This window comes from Pseudorasbora parva, chromosome 19 (genome assembly GCF_024679245.1).
Source record: "Pseudorasbora parva isolate DD20220531a chromosome 19, ASM2467924v1, whole genome shotgun sequence".
NCBI classification, from domain to species: domain Eukaryota; kingdom Metazoa; phylum Chordata; class Actinopteri; order Cypriniformes; family Gobionidae; genus Pseudorasbora; species Pseudorasbora parva.
This window is the reverse complement of record NC_090190.1, coordinates 32,198,317-32,212,305: the sequence shown is the minus strand read 5'-3', so window position 1 is coordinate 32,212,305 and position 13,989 is coordinate 32,198,317. Positions and strand designations below refer to the sequence as shown.

At 39.3% G+C, this 13,989-nt stretch overlaps 1 protein-coding gene across 1 annotated transcript; it reads right to left on the bottom strand.

Annotated features, from left to right (window-relative positions):
• Positions 1-377: 377 nt before the first annotated feature.
• dbpa (D site albumin promoter binding protein a) lies at positions 378-13,352 on the bottom strand. The gene is made up of 4 exons (XM_067425913.1): positions 12,359-13,352; positions 9,612-10,061; positions 5,410-5,654; positions 378-2,033 (listed from the first exon to the last, which is right to left on the bottom strand). Exons 1-4 carry the CDS (start codon positions 12,546-12,548, stop codon positions 1,818-1,820), a joined length of 1,101 nt encoding a protein of 366 aa, XP_067282014.1. The 5' UTR covers positions 12,549-13,352; the 3' UTR covers positions 378-1,817.
• Between the last annotated feature and the right edge of the window lie 637 nt (positions 13,353-13,989).

The following is a 13,989-nucleotide window of genomic DNA, read 5'->3' as shown; positions in this document are numbered from 1 at the left end:
TTTAGTCATCCCAGACACCTGAGAAAACTGATAAGAAATCAGATCCGTCTTTTTTATCAGAAAGATACTACATTTATATATTCAAGTTATGCAAATTACATCTATAGTCACATATTCAAGCATATACTCATGTACACACATATATCTAGTGAGAGAATAGTTTAATATTTAATATATAATATAATATTGTACTTTGTATGGTACAGTAGTATTAGGGTGCATGTCTTTTTTGGGGGATGTGGGGTTAATTTAGAGGAGATGTATAGATATACTTGTGTAGGTCTATATAAATATATATATATATATATATATATATATATATATATATATATATATATATATATATATATATATATATATACGATTCCTCATACAATAATCAATAATCATAAGAAATCATAAGAGAGCAAAGGTTATAGGCAAACAGGTTATAACTGTTGGGTTATGTGCGTTTGGGTCAAGAGACTGGGTGAGCACCATATAAAATGACGGTCGTAAACACAAAGTGTTTTTTTCCTGCACCAGAAAAATATGCATGCGCCAGCATGCAACTCACTCGCTGACCTGGGTGAGAAATGCCAAACCAGCACCGATCACAACGTCAAAAGCTCGAGGAAGAGAGAAAGAGAGAGAAACAATATTGCTGTGTTTAACAGTTATGTGGTTCACGACGTCTTCAAAGAGTATATATATATATATATATATATATAGTACTGGCCATGAAAACCCACACCCAGATTGTGTCAAAAAGAGTGTGTGTGCATGTGGACGTATTTGCTTTAACATTTAAATATATACATAAAAAAATCTTCTGCACTATTCAAGACTCTCCAGACATTCTCTCTCTCTTTCTCTGTCTCTCTCTCACCTCAGGATAAAACAAACACACACACTGAATTTTAAGAAAAGGAATCAAAGATACCAAAACAAGTGTTTAAACAAACCCATGATGAAAAAAAATTCAACTATACAGTTTTCATGTTCACTATTTTCCTCTGTTTCTTTTCGTGCGTCCCTTAAGTCTTGTTCTTCCTGACCTGCCTGGCTGCTCCTGATGTTAAAAATATATCATTTGCTGATAACGTTCCTGACTTTTTCTTCATATAGCCCTCTTTCAGTCCAGCTCCCCAAACCCTCCCACCCATATATAAAATATACAAAAAAGATTATTTCCAAAATCTCATCGCCTGCCTGCTTCTGCAAGTATAAAAATATACAGTTTTCCTATGTCAAAATCTTTCTCGCTCTCGCTGCCGTCCGCAATCCCTCCTCCGCCTCTTCATCGACTCTATTATAGTTGACCCTTACAGTTCAAAAATATACAATGTTTTTTTGTCATAGAAAAAAATGACATATCTACCACCTCCTGTATAATTCTCTCTCTGAGAAAATCATCCTGTATAGAAAGAGGATGTTCACAAGGGCTACATGACATTATAAGTTATCTGCCTTTATGATCCGTGAGTATTTATGAGAGATTGGATTGCACATCCACAGTCAAAGTTTGGGGTGGTATCGTGGGTGAAGAGCCGTTGCTTATGAAATATGCTTGTGCTTACATGTAGACCTTGTGCACATCCCTCGAGCTGGGGCTGTTCAGCTATGAACCATAGTTTTCAAGTATTTGATTCAATTAAGTGCCACCCCAGCAAACTCAACAGATCCCTGCACGTAGGAAAAGAAATTTGTGAACAGTATCTAAGTGCTTATTTGAAGCAATCGCTATGAGAAAATGCCATTCCAGGATGAGTTGAACAGCCCTTGAAACGCTATTTCAAAAGGAGTAATTGTCTTTCTCTTCCTTCCGTTGTTCCTTTTCATAAGTCTCCATGGCGGTTCTCATATTTGTTGATAATGTTGCGACAACGGCCTAGCTCTTTTCGCATATCGGCGACCTCTTGTCGGAGGGCAGCGTTCTCCCGTTCCAGGAATGCTGCTCGAACTGAAATCTGGTTTTCCTTTAGCCGACGGGCGTCACGAGAACGTTTCGCTGCTTCATTGTTCTTGTAGCGCCGGCTCCAGTACTTGTCGTCCTTTGAGGGTGAAAAAGGGGAAATGGGTCAGATCATAATTACAGTTGCATGATATATTATACTGTTTTTTCAGTTTTTTTTTATTATCTCTTTCAGCTGATATTGGATATTTAAATGTGCATTCTCATTTACACCAATTAATGCTCATTTAAACATTTCGATTAGCTATACCACCCACTTAAAGTAAATCTTTACAAAAATGTTTAGTTAATCCCAAAATTAAAATGATCCCATCATTTACTCACTCTCAAGCAATCAGCTGTATATGACTTTCTTCTGTCAGCCAAACGCAATTGGAGTTATATTAAATAATTTCCTGAGTTTTTGAAGCTTCATCCATCCATCATAAAAGAAATCCATACGACTCCAGTGGGTTAACAAATGCCATCTGTAGTGAAGCGATGGGTTTTTAAGAGAAATGTATATATTTAAAACTTAATAAACTATAATCACTGGCTTCCGCCGTTCACGAGAGAGACTCGACGTATGACGTAGGTGTAGCGTATGCTTAGGTGAGAACTAGTGAACACATTAGAGCAGAGGATAGAGGGAAACAAAATACCTGTCACGAATTAGAAGTCGATAGCCCTATCCGGACAGTAATTGTTTCTCGTGGGGTCGTACGGTATTTTCATCATTAACAGGGGCTAGTCTGTGATTTTATTGGGTCCGAATCCAGAATGTCTGTGTTTTTCACCCACAACCTGTATAAAAAGCCCCAGCCGGATTACCTAAGTTTTTTTTTTTTTTTACCAACAACAAGGTCGTGTGGTGATTTAATTGCTATCCGAATCCACATTTTTGAGTTTTCAAGAAAAAACTGCTTCAAAATTAACTGTTAATATCATTTTTGACCACCGCAGAGCACCATATCGTTGCTTTTCCCTGTAATTTTGATGTATTTTAAAGATCTAGTCTACACTTTTATTACTGAAATGCTGAAAAGTATTTACAAGAATAAGCTTTCATCACCACTCAAAAGAAAGAGAGAAAAAAAGTAAATGTTTGAAATGAGCCGTTATTACGGAAGTAATTAATGTTATATAAGTTAAATTTGCAGCATTGTATTAACTTATTTCTGCTTATTTCCACAATTTAAAAATTATATCTTCCATTTTAAACAGGAGATTTAAATAATAAATAATGTCCTATTATTAAATTAAATATTTTATTAATATTCCAAGTATATGACTCTTTTACAGCAGACAAACAATCATTCGACTGACCATGTGAGCAGTGATCCCAGGTGCGGATCACAAAACTCGCTCCTCCACCGTGAATAAATCGCCATCGGAATGCACGATTTTTATCACTGAGATGGCATGCAAAGTTATTTTTACAGACGTCCACATGAGAAACAATTACCGTCCGAATAGGGCGTAAAACGTAGTTTCACTTAACCCTGTTTACACTAGTGCATTTTGTTTTTACAACAGTGTTTTAAAATAAAAATGATCGTCGTTTATACTGGTGTTTCCACTGCGTTTCAAAAACGATCTTCGCTACATGACTGAAAACGCATGTCATGTTCATGCACACTGGGTATGCATACAAGTATAAAAAGTTGCCTCTTGTGCATGTAATAACTGCACAACGACTGCTAAAGAGGACCTCAAAGTCAGCAAAGCACGCAGTTCCGTCTCCGTGTTTTTGTTTACACGGTCTTCAAGGCTGGTATGTTACACAGCCGTTGAGAGACGATTCAGGGCTGCATTTCCCCAAAGCATTGTAACAATAGCCACCAATGGTTTCTACAATCAACTTAGCATAATGTGTTTTCAAAAACTCGACCCCAGAGTTTTCAAACTAAAACAGGGTCTGCAGCATCTTCAAAAGTCTTTGTTTTCAAGGTTTGAAAACGCAAGACTAGTGTACGACAGACGTAGCCGTAGCAAAGTTTATGTGTTTTAAAACGAAAACACACTAGTGTAAGCGGGGCGGCAAAGTCCTGCAACGGGTCTAAAATAAAAGTGGCTAAAACGGGTGGATTGTGACATTTATAAAATTCACGGGCAGGGATGCGGGCGGATAATTAACTCTGTGCGGGCGGATAGTAGAAAATATGTGCAATATTTCTGTGGCGAGGTGGACGAGTGAGAGAGAAGAGAGCGCTCTAGCGAGCGAGCGAGTGACCGGTCTCGAGTCCTCTGAGGAAGCTCGGAGGCATAGATCTGGAGAGATCACCAGACCTGGATTTGACGTTGAGTTGTGTTTACGTTTTATTATGTGTGTGCGCGTTGCAGATGTCCGTGAGGGGCTGCCCACATTACTTTCGTTTGGTTTGGTTAAAGTCTTTTAAATGTTCGCCGGTTCCCACCTCCTTCTTCCCCCATTACAATATCTATGTCCAAATTACCATTACACAAACATGCAACAAAGATATGCCATTTCACCATCACGTCACCACCACTGCGACATTGAAACTTTTGTTGATACCTCTCGGAGCCCAGATGGAGCGAGTGTTGCAGGAATAGCAATGGATGAAGTAAAAGTAAAGTTGAGTGGAGTATATGAAATTGTTGACAACGAGTCTTTAAAGCCACTTTAGCCTCTTTCTTTAGCCCATTCATGATGCTGTTGATGTTGAGAGAGGTGCAAGATAAAAAATAAAGCATTTTAATTTTAATGATTTTAGCGGGGTGCTTTATCGCGGGCACGGGTCGGGTAACGAGCCAAATATTAACGGGTCTGGGCGGGTGAGGATTTAATTTTGATATTTTCACGGGTCGGATCTGGTGCTAAACCTTGCGGGTACGGGCGGGGGCGGGTCTCCAAAAATGGACCCGTGCAGGACTCTGAGCGGGGGCCTTAAAGAAAAAATTTGAGGATTTTGACATAAGAGAAGAGGAGCTACGTCCTACGTCATGCATTGGGTAAGAGGTTACCCTTCTGCCGGAGCTCGGCCCTCTCGTGAACGTATACGGCCTTGCCAGAAGCCAGTGATTATATTTTATAAAGTTTTAAATATGGATGTTTTTCCTACAAAACCCAATCGCTTCACTTCAGAAGGCATCTATTAACCCACTGGAGTCGGAGTATGGATTACTTTTATGATAGATGGATGCTCTTTTGGACCTTCAAAAACTCTGCCCCTATTCAATGCCATTACAAAGCTGGGAAGAGCCAGGATATTATTTAATACAACTCCGACTGTGTTCAGCTGAAAGAAGAAAATCATATTCACATAGGATGAGGAAATTATAGGATCATTTTATATTATTGGTTGAACTACTGCTTTAATTTAATAACACTTTAGCAAACTTTAGAGTCCATCTTATATTTTTATAAGATGGACTCTAATGCTATATCCTATAATAATTCTCATTGAATATTTATGGATGCCTTTTCATCTCTAAAATTAAATTCAGTGTATTACCTTCTGTTCATCTGGCACCAGCATCTTGCGAGCCTTCTTGATCATGGGCTGAGGCTTCAGCTCATCCTCTGTGAAGCGATGCCTGCGCGGGTCAAACGCCTCCTGACCTGGCACACTGGACAGGGCAAGGTCAGCGGGGTCGGGATCAAAGTTCACCATGACATCAGCCGCGTTGGTGGGTGGCACCACCGGCGGAGGTGGGCACGAGGGGCTCGGAGAAGGGTCAGGTGGTACAGTTTGAGCCCCTGTTGAGAAAGAGGGAAGCGTAAGGAAAAAACAGTCTCTCACATGTCGCAGGCCACAAGTTACCAGACAGATGAAAACACCACGCGTCTGGGCTAAAAGCAAAGAGGATTATGAACAATAGATGTGTATGTTTCTTGACTAGCTGCAGTGGCTTGTTTTGGCCACAAGGGTGCACCAAAAACCAATGTGGTCACTTGCCAATTTCAGCAGCTGGCAGGCAAGGTCGACAAGGCAACCTGCAGTTTCAATTCATGTTATAAACATCCAAAGAAACATCATAAAACTGACCCTGAAAACGCTCACATTGTGTTCATGGTCGAGAACGTTTAAATTATTCAGCCTCGTTTTCCAGTGACAGCACTTTACGTTGCTTACTTCCAACATATTCTTCCTCTTTATAGTTTGAAATATGCTTTTAGAGCAGCTGATAACACTGCGATTGGATGGCAAACACTTGACGTTAATTATGATACATTAGCTGTAAGGCAGCCGTTGCTTTAAATTGTTCCTGAGTGATTTCTTACACAGATATAATGCATTTAGGATACACGCATATAATTAGAAGGTAATTATGTGCATGTGACGTTTACTGTTGTATACACCTTTAATCATCTCCTGTAAATGTTGAAATAAGATAATTCTGTTTATTGGAACAACAGAACAATCCAGCTTCAGACTTAAAACAGCTCTTGAAAGCCCAATTTGCTCATGTAAACATAATCAAATTCTTTGTAATTTAATAATGAGCTTCTAAGCCTGAGCACTCAGGAGGCCTGCCAAAGATTTGTTTTTCATTCATTAAGACAACACACAAAGAACAACACAAAGTGATATAGGAAGAATGTTACATAAAGCTAGCTCCCCTCCCGCCAAACCGACGTATTGTCCAGTTCCTGTACTAATCCTTGTCTATCTAAAATCTAGCAAGGGAGGAAAAAAAGTGTCTTTTTTCCCATGGGCATGCACAAGACCAGCTGTCCTTTGGGCCTCTTCCTTTCTATGCAGGAGGAGACATAAACAAGAGACACAGCTGTGTGCACAATTCACATAGTACAAGCTATACAAACACACACAATGACATTCAATGTTTATATTGCCATACAAAGGCAAGCCCATCTATCTATCTATCTATCTATCTATCTATCTATCTATCTATCTATCTATCTATCTATCTATCTATCTATCTATCTATCTATCTATCTATCTATCTATCTATCTATCTATCTATCTATCTATCTATCTATCTATCTATCTGTCTGTCTGTCTGTCTGTCTGTACAAATATACAACTATAAACATGTCTTTGGAGCCACACATATCCATACAAAGTACACACAACACAACTTCATTTATTTGAGACATCTAATTCCAATCAAAAAAATTACTTTTGCAATGATGAAAAGACTGATACCAGGCATATGCATACACATCTCTTAAAACTTACAGTCGATTCGAAATGTATTCAGACACCTCCACCATTTTCTCATACTATCACAGAAAATGGTAATAAAATATGACGAGAACTCAGAGTTAAACTGTGTCAGAACTAGGGATGGGTATCGTTAAGGTTTTAACGGTATTACTACTCTTAACGATACTGCTTATCGGTCCGGTACTTTAACGGTATTCTTATCGGTACTTTTTGAGATTATATATATATATATATATATATATATATATATATATATATATATATATATATATATATATATATATATATATATACACACACACACAATTAACAAAGATACACATTATATAGGCCTGCACAGTGCTTTAATTTCAGGAAGAATTCTAGTAGGCTAATGAAACGTAAAATAACACTGCATAGTTTATCATAAATAGCCAAAATAATGCTTATTAAAGCTGGTTATTCATTCAAGACCTGTGAGTGATTTGCTCTTTGCATTTGGTTGTTTAATTCCCAGTAATTCGTCATCATGTTTATTTACACCGCTGCCTCTTTAAGACAGACGTGCAGATCTATAGGCGATAGGCAGATACATTACACTTTCTCCCGACTATCCATAATAACTACGTCCATTTTAGACACAAACTGTGTTTAAGAGACTCTCCAAGCCGGTCATTTTGACACAGATGTTTGAGTACATCTGATCGTTTAGACGCGAGTGTGAAACCGAAAGTGTAATTTGCTCGTCTCGTTGCGGGCTGTTTCAGAGCGCGCGCAGACTTGGGAACAATCTCTTGCGCACATGTTTGTGCTTTTAATCGCTCTTTTTATTATTAAACGCGTCCCACAATTTACCAACAGTAGCTAGACTGCATTTTACAACAATCACTGATCGTGCTTATTCTGTCATTACGTTTGAGTTATATGGAGAAATGACAGCGTAGGCAACTGCTGCAATGGGAATTAAGTTGCGCTAGATATAAATATCAAAATTATAATCTTTGCCAAAGAAGCCAAAATCTAAAATAAAATCACATTATCACAATCTAGTGTAAAGTGAAACTAGGCTATTTGAATGTTTAGTTCTGTCCTCCGTGGGCTGTCGTTTTGCGCGCTCTCTCTCTCTCTCTCTCTCTCTCTCTCTCTCTCTCTCTCTCTCTCTCTCTCTCTCTCTCTCTCTCGTCACATGCATTTTCAAAAGTACCGACAGAAGAACCGATAACGTCCGAGCTTATCGATACAACGGTCTTTCAAAATTCAGCCCCGGGGCCCGTTTAATACCGGTTTTCGGTACCCATCCCTAGTCAGAACAAATTCATCTTGATAATGTCAGATAACTTTAATAGAAAGTATGTAATGGATACAATCAACTAATCAGCTGGTAAATTTAAGTATTCAATTAGATAATACCAATTTAGGTCAACCAATGACCAAGCAATGCTTCATTTTGTTCAGTCTGTGGTGTAAAAGGTTGCATTAGCAATTCAAGAAAAAACACTTAAGGACTGAGTCAAAGTGTCTGAATAATTTTAGTCCCGCATTTTAATCAATTTTACTGATAGTCTAAAGAATTTGGGGGTATAATATGTCGCAGTTGACTTTATTTTGCTATCCTCACTTACATAAATGAACGATATTGTCCTGCACCCGCTAGTAAAAAATGATATCTGTTGACTGAATCATTTTAGCTTTCTCTTTCTATTTTCTTGTCCATTCTTCTCCTTCCCTATCCGTTCTTTTCCCTCAGTCTCTCTCTCCATTGCTCTCTGCATCGGCACGTGACAAGTCGACTGCACATGGCCTCAACGTGTGAGAGAGCGGGAGGGAGGGAGAGTGAGAGAGAAAGAGAGAGAGATTTTAAAAACATGCAATAGAAATGCACCCACCATCTCGAGTGGTCCTCCCTCTCTCTCTTTCTGTGCAGCATTTTGAAAATTCAAATAGATATTTTAGTTAATACAGTGCTGAATATTGCGCTGATAATTTATATCAGTCTCAATTTAACACTGTCAAAACAACTACAGACATAGTTGAAGTATTGCACTTATAAGAAGTATTATGTGCAGGCACTAAATGGCATTACATATGGCTAGTTAGGAAGGATTTCTTTTGCTTGGTAAAGCTAAATTTGGCGCTTCCCCAAATATTATTATCTGCTCTGATGATTATGCTGTGAAGAAACATTTCCACTCTACATGCACTAGTACACACACACACACACACACACACACACACACACACACACACACACACACACACACACACGCACACACACACACACGCACACACACACACACACAGCTGTGCCCTTAAAGCTTTAAAGCCAGCATTGCCCTTGGCATCAGAGGCCAACACAGATATCCCATCATGCATCACTGCAGTCTACATGAATCGCTGAGACTGTCTTGCTCTTGTTCACACCAATGAACACACAAAAATACAAAAGTGTAGGAGACAAAATAACTGGTTATCGCACAGACACAAACTAAAAAAAAAATGCTGTTAGCCCAATCAAAACCTAATGAAAAACTCATGAATGTTCTTACCATGCAGACACTCCGGACCTCCCAGCAGTCCAGGGCCTTGCGGCACGTCCAGACCCAGTAATGAGGATGATGAAGACGATGAGGAGAGGGAAGAGATGGAGGAGGCGGAGGAAGAACAGGGCGGAGACGATGAAGGTGGGCACTGGGAGCTCTGGCTGGGTACGGCCGACTGTGTGCTTTGAGAAGGGACCTGAGCGGCCGTACTGCAGGTGTTTCCCGAAGGCATGCACCCCATCCCGTTCTCCGTCAAGAACTCCTCCAGGTCCATATACTGTAGCTGGAACAGGCCACCGTCGCACGGCAACGTGCGCTCCCATAGCAATGGTCCGAGAAAGGCAGACTGGTTGGTAGACCGCAGGGTGCCGTTCCCGCCGTTCCCAGCATTCCCACCGTTCATGCTCCCCGCTGCACCCAACGAATCCTCATCAGAGTCCACAGGTTTATCTTTATCTGAGAGTGGCAAAAATAAAATAAAAACATTTTTATTTAATCATAAATAAATTTGCAAATATTTAAGTAAAATTGCTAAATTAGTCAAATTACATGTGAATGTCCATGCCCTAAAATTAAAAGAAATCTGGCTTGAGTCACACACACAGTATAGAGCTCATACTTTATGTAAATTAATTAAAATTTCTAGGGATGACTGATATATGAGTACCATATTGGTTATCAGCAGCTAACCATTAGTCATTAGCTATTTTAAAATGAATTATTATAACAGTGTTATTATTATAGTGTTGTTATCTTTTCTACCTTTTCTATTTTGATTTTAGTTTAGCTTTAAATAATTGTATGTGCTTTGTCATTTTCCTTAGTCTTAGTAGGTTTATTTTGTTATTAAAGAGATAGTTTCACTAAAAATGATAATTCTGCCATCAATTATTCACGCTCAGATTGTACCAAACTTGTATGAATGTATTTCTTTTGCTGAACACAAGTTAAGATATTTTGAAGAATGTGGGTAACCAAACAGTTGATGGACCCCATTGACTTCCATTATATGGGGGAAAATACTATAGAAGTCAATGGGGCCCATTAGCTGTTTAGTTACTGACATTGTTCGAAATATTGTCTTTTGTGTTCAGCAGAAGAAATAAATTCATACAGGTTTGGAACAACCTGAGGGTAAATAAATGATGACAGAATTATCATTTTTGGGTGAACTATCTCTAATATTTTGCTTCATTTTTATTTTGGTTTTAGTTTTAGCAATGTTAGCACCTGAACATTTCTGTTTATTGCCAAGGGGACATTTCTAATATGAAGTTTTTCATCTAATTTTTTATTTATTTTTTATTTCAGCTTGAAAGAGAACCAACACTTTGAATATTTAATCATACATGCTTATACTCTATTTTTAAATTTAGATCATATTTGCCAACATTTAAAACTCGCCTACATTTTGAAGCACTAATAGTTTAATAACACTGTTAAATCTAATCAATAGCAAATCTTACTGTACATTATAATATTGTGTTACCTAAATTCACTGGTAGTATTACATATAATACAGAAAGTGATTTAGTTTTAAGATAAAACTGTATACAATAACCCATTTATCAGTTATTAACCATAACATATTGAATAACTGTAATAGACGCAATTTTAAAACCGGTGCATCCCTACAAATTTCCACAAATAAACATGGCGGTTGTGCATAAGGCCATACAGTGTGCTTAATGAATAAACAAAACTGTGAGTATGTAACCCTTAAACTGCTGCACCATCACAGCTGCTACGGGTTTGGGAACACACAATGCCATGTACACGACTGGAATGCCAGGGGCCAAGATGGCAGTCTCTCTCTCTCTCTCTCTCTCTCTCTCTCTCTCTCTCTCTCTCTCTCTCGCCCTTCGCTCAGCTGGAGAGATGAGAGATTGGGGGGGGGGGGTGTTCTGGCTGGCAAATGAGAATGCTGCATGAGTGCTTCAGAGGGAAGCAGTGAGCTGAGCTGTCATCTCCAACACTGGAGCTTTTGAAGATGGAGCTGGGGAATATGCACTGCACAGTGATAGCTGGGGAAAAGCTGTGTTTTACTCTACAACATCAGTGTCCTGGCAAATGGGAAGTGGATGAATGTTCTAGAGTGAAACTAATAAATAAAAAGAAAAAAAAGAATCTCGGTGAGGAGTGGGCGTTTTCAGCTGCGATTAACAGCAGCGGAATCATCATCATCCCACTGGAACATTTACCAGTTTAACAAACTCATATTTAGAGACAGAACAACGTAAATCACCATTTACTAAGTTGTCACTGTATTTATCCTCTTCCTGATTACTTTTAACCTCATAGCGCTGATGTGGCACAGATTATCCACAAGAGGGCGCAATTGAGCAAATAGTAATGTGTACATTCCTATTAAAACATCACCTCGGTGCAAGGATGGCATCCCTTTAATGGCAGCCATGGGAGCTTCAGAAATCCCTTTAAGAGAGGGGAGAGGTCCCTAATTTCTTTAATTTGTAGTGAACCCGTCAATTCGCATCATTTGTCAACGATTTATTCATCCAGCTGAGGAAACGGCCCGACTGGATGAAGAATAGAAGCTGTTTCCTGGTTACACAGAACTGAGGTAGATCAGTCCAAAGCTTTGGAGGCAACAAAAGTTACATTGCCGCTCTCTATTTGTAATTTAACTGCACCAAAATACTTTCTGAACAAAAACGATATTGTTTGTAACAGATTATCTTAAAAACGAACAAACACTTTAATAGCAATTGTGGATGAGATAGTGAGAGAGTCACCTTTCATTTCACAGCAGTCTTTTCCTCTCTGGTCCCCTTTGATAGGCAGCTGAAGAAGGGATTTCAGACTTGCCATAGAATTATTCAGGTGGCCATTGGTGGTGGTACCTGCAGGGTTAGCAGGACCGAGCTGTGGACTGGTCCCTGCTGGAAGGTCAGGTGGCAATAGCTGAGAAATTGGCCTGGACATTCCTCGGCGTAGCACCTCGTCCAGGTTCAACCGGTTAATAACTTTTCAGATCACTGGTCAGTTGGGCTGGTTGGCTGAATCAAATGTTTCAATCAAAAGTAGAAATGCAGTAAAAACTGAGTTTGGCAGTTAAACGAACGCCTCGCGCCGTGATCAGGGTGTATATTGAAGTTCATGAGCATTTAAAATTCGCATTCAAAGTCCCAATGCGTTCCCATTAGAAAACTGAAGTGAACTGATGTCCTGTACGGTCCGCTCATGTGAGAAAGATGCACTTCATTCTCTTCAAACGCACTAGCTCCTTTGAAATAATATTGTAACGTTTGTTTTGCGTTCAATATACCTTCCCGTAGGATTGCCGCTCATTTGTTGACGTGTGTCATCGCATTTGACTGGTGCTCCTCGCGGCCAGGACAGAAATATTCCCCGAAAAACCGAATGAGTTGGATTAAACGGGCGTCCATGGAGGCAGAGATACAATTCAATCCCACACAGTCGGAAAGAAACTGCGAGTAAACTATCAAATCAGACTAAATCGAATCCAGAGTGCTGGAAAAAAACTCCGTGTGCAAATAAAAAGATGGTTCCCCTCTTCAGAATATAATAAACAATTAAACGTGAGCTATGACGGTTAAGACTGATGGCTGTTATTATTCCTCTTTCCTCTTTGTTGCTCTCTCTCTTTCTCGTTATTTTTGTAGCTAACCTCCGCAACCTCTCTCGCTCTCTCTCTCTCTCTCTTTCTCTCTCTTTCGTCGGGCACTCGGTAAAGCGAGCGCTCGGTATCGTAGCAAGAGTCAGCTGGAACGTACACGGGCAGCGCTCGTGACATCACCTCTCACGGGGGAACGGCTCTAAGGGGCGGGGCTATTCATTATTCATTATACACACCTCCTTACTGTAACGCCCACAATATGATAAACGTGCCGCTCTGACCAATAGCATGCGTCCTGGTTTACATATTAATATCAGAGCACCCCTGCTTTTCACTAACCTCTTCTGTGCCGTTACATTTTCATAGATCGAATTAATTTGAACAGGCCACATACATTCAAGCAGAAAGGACAAAGGCTCGATACAATACATGTAGGGTCAATTACAAATTTGAATGACCGTAAAATGATTTTATTCGCACAAATTATTCATAGAAATTGTGTATTCGGGACTTTTTATATTAATCACATTTGTAACTGACAAAGAAAGAGTGTCACATTGTTGTTCTTTATAAAATAAAAAAAGTGGCCGTAGCAACATTTGTTTGTGAGAATGTGCCTGCAAAAGTAAACAGATGGCAAGACTCTTGTTAGCGCTGCTATTTGTAGACATCATCATATCCATTCATTCTCTCAATTGTTTCTAGTTACATTGGCCAAAATAATCTGAAAACGTGAGCATATCGGTTTGGCCGACACAAATGTATTTCCACAGTACCTTAAGGCCA

Excerpts from the sequence above, each read along its gene's own strand:
- dbpa (XM_067425913.1), bottom strand. The coding sequence starts at position 12,548 with ATGTCCAGGCCAATTTCTCAGCTATTGCCACCTGACCTTCCAGCAGGG. Across the intron at positions 10,062-12,358 it reads AGACTGCTGTGAAATGAAAG|ATAAAGATAAACCTGTGGAC; the intron begins GTGACTCTCTCA and ends TGCCACTCTCAG. Across the intron at positions 5,655-9,611 it reads AGGTCCGGAGTGTCTGCATG|GGGCTCAAACTGTACCACCT; the intron begins GTAAGAACATTC and ends CTTTCTCAACAG.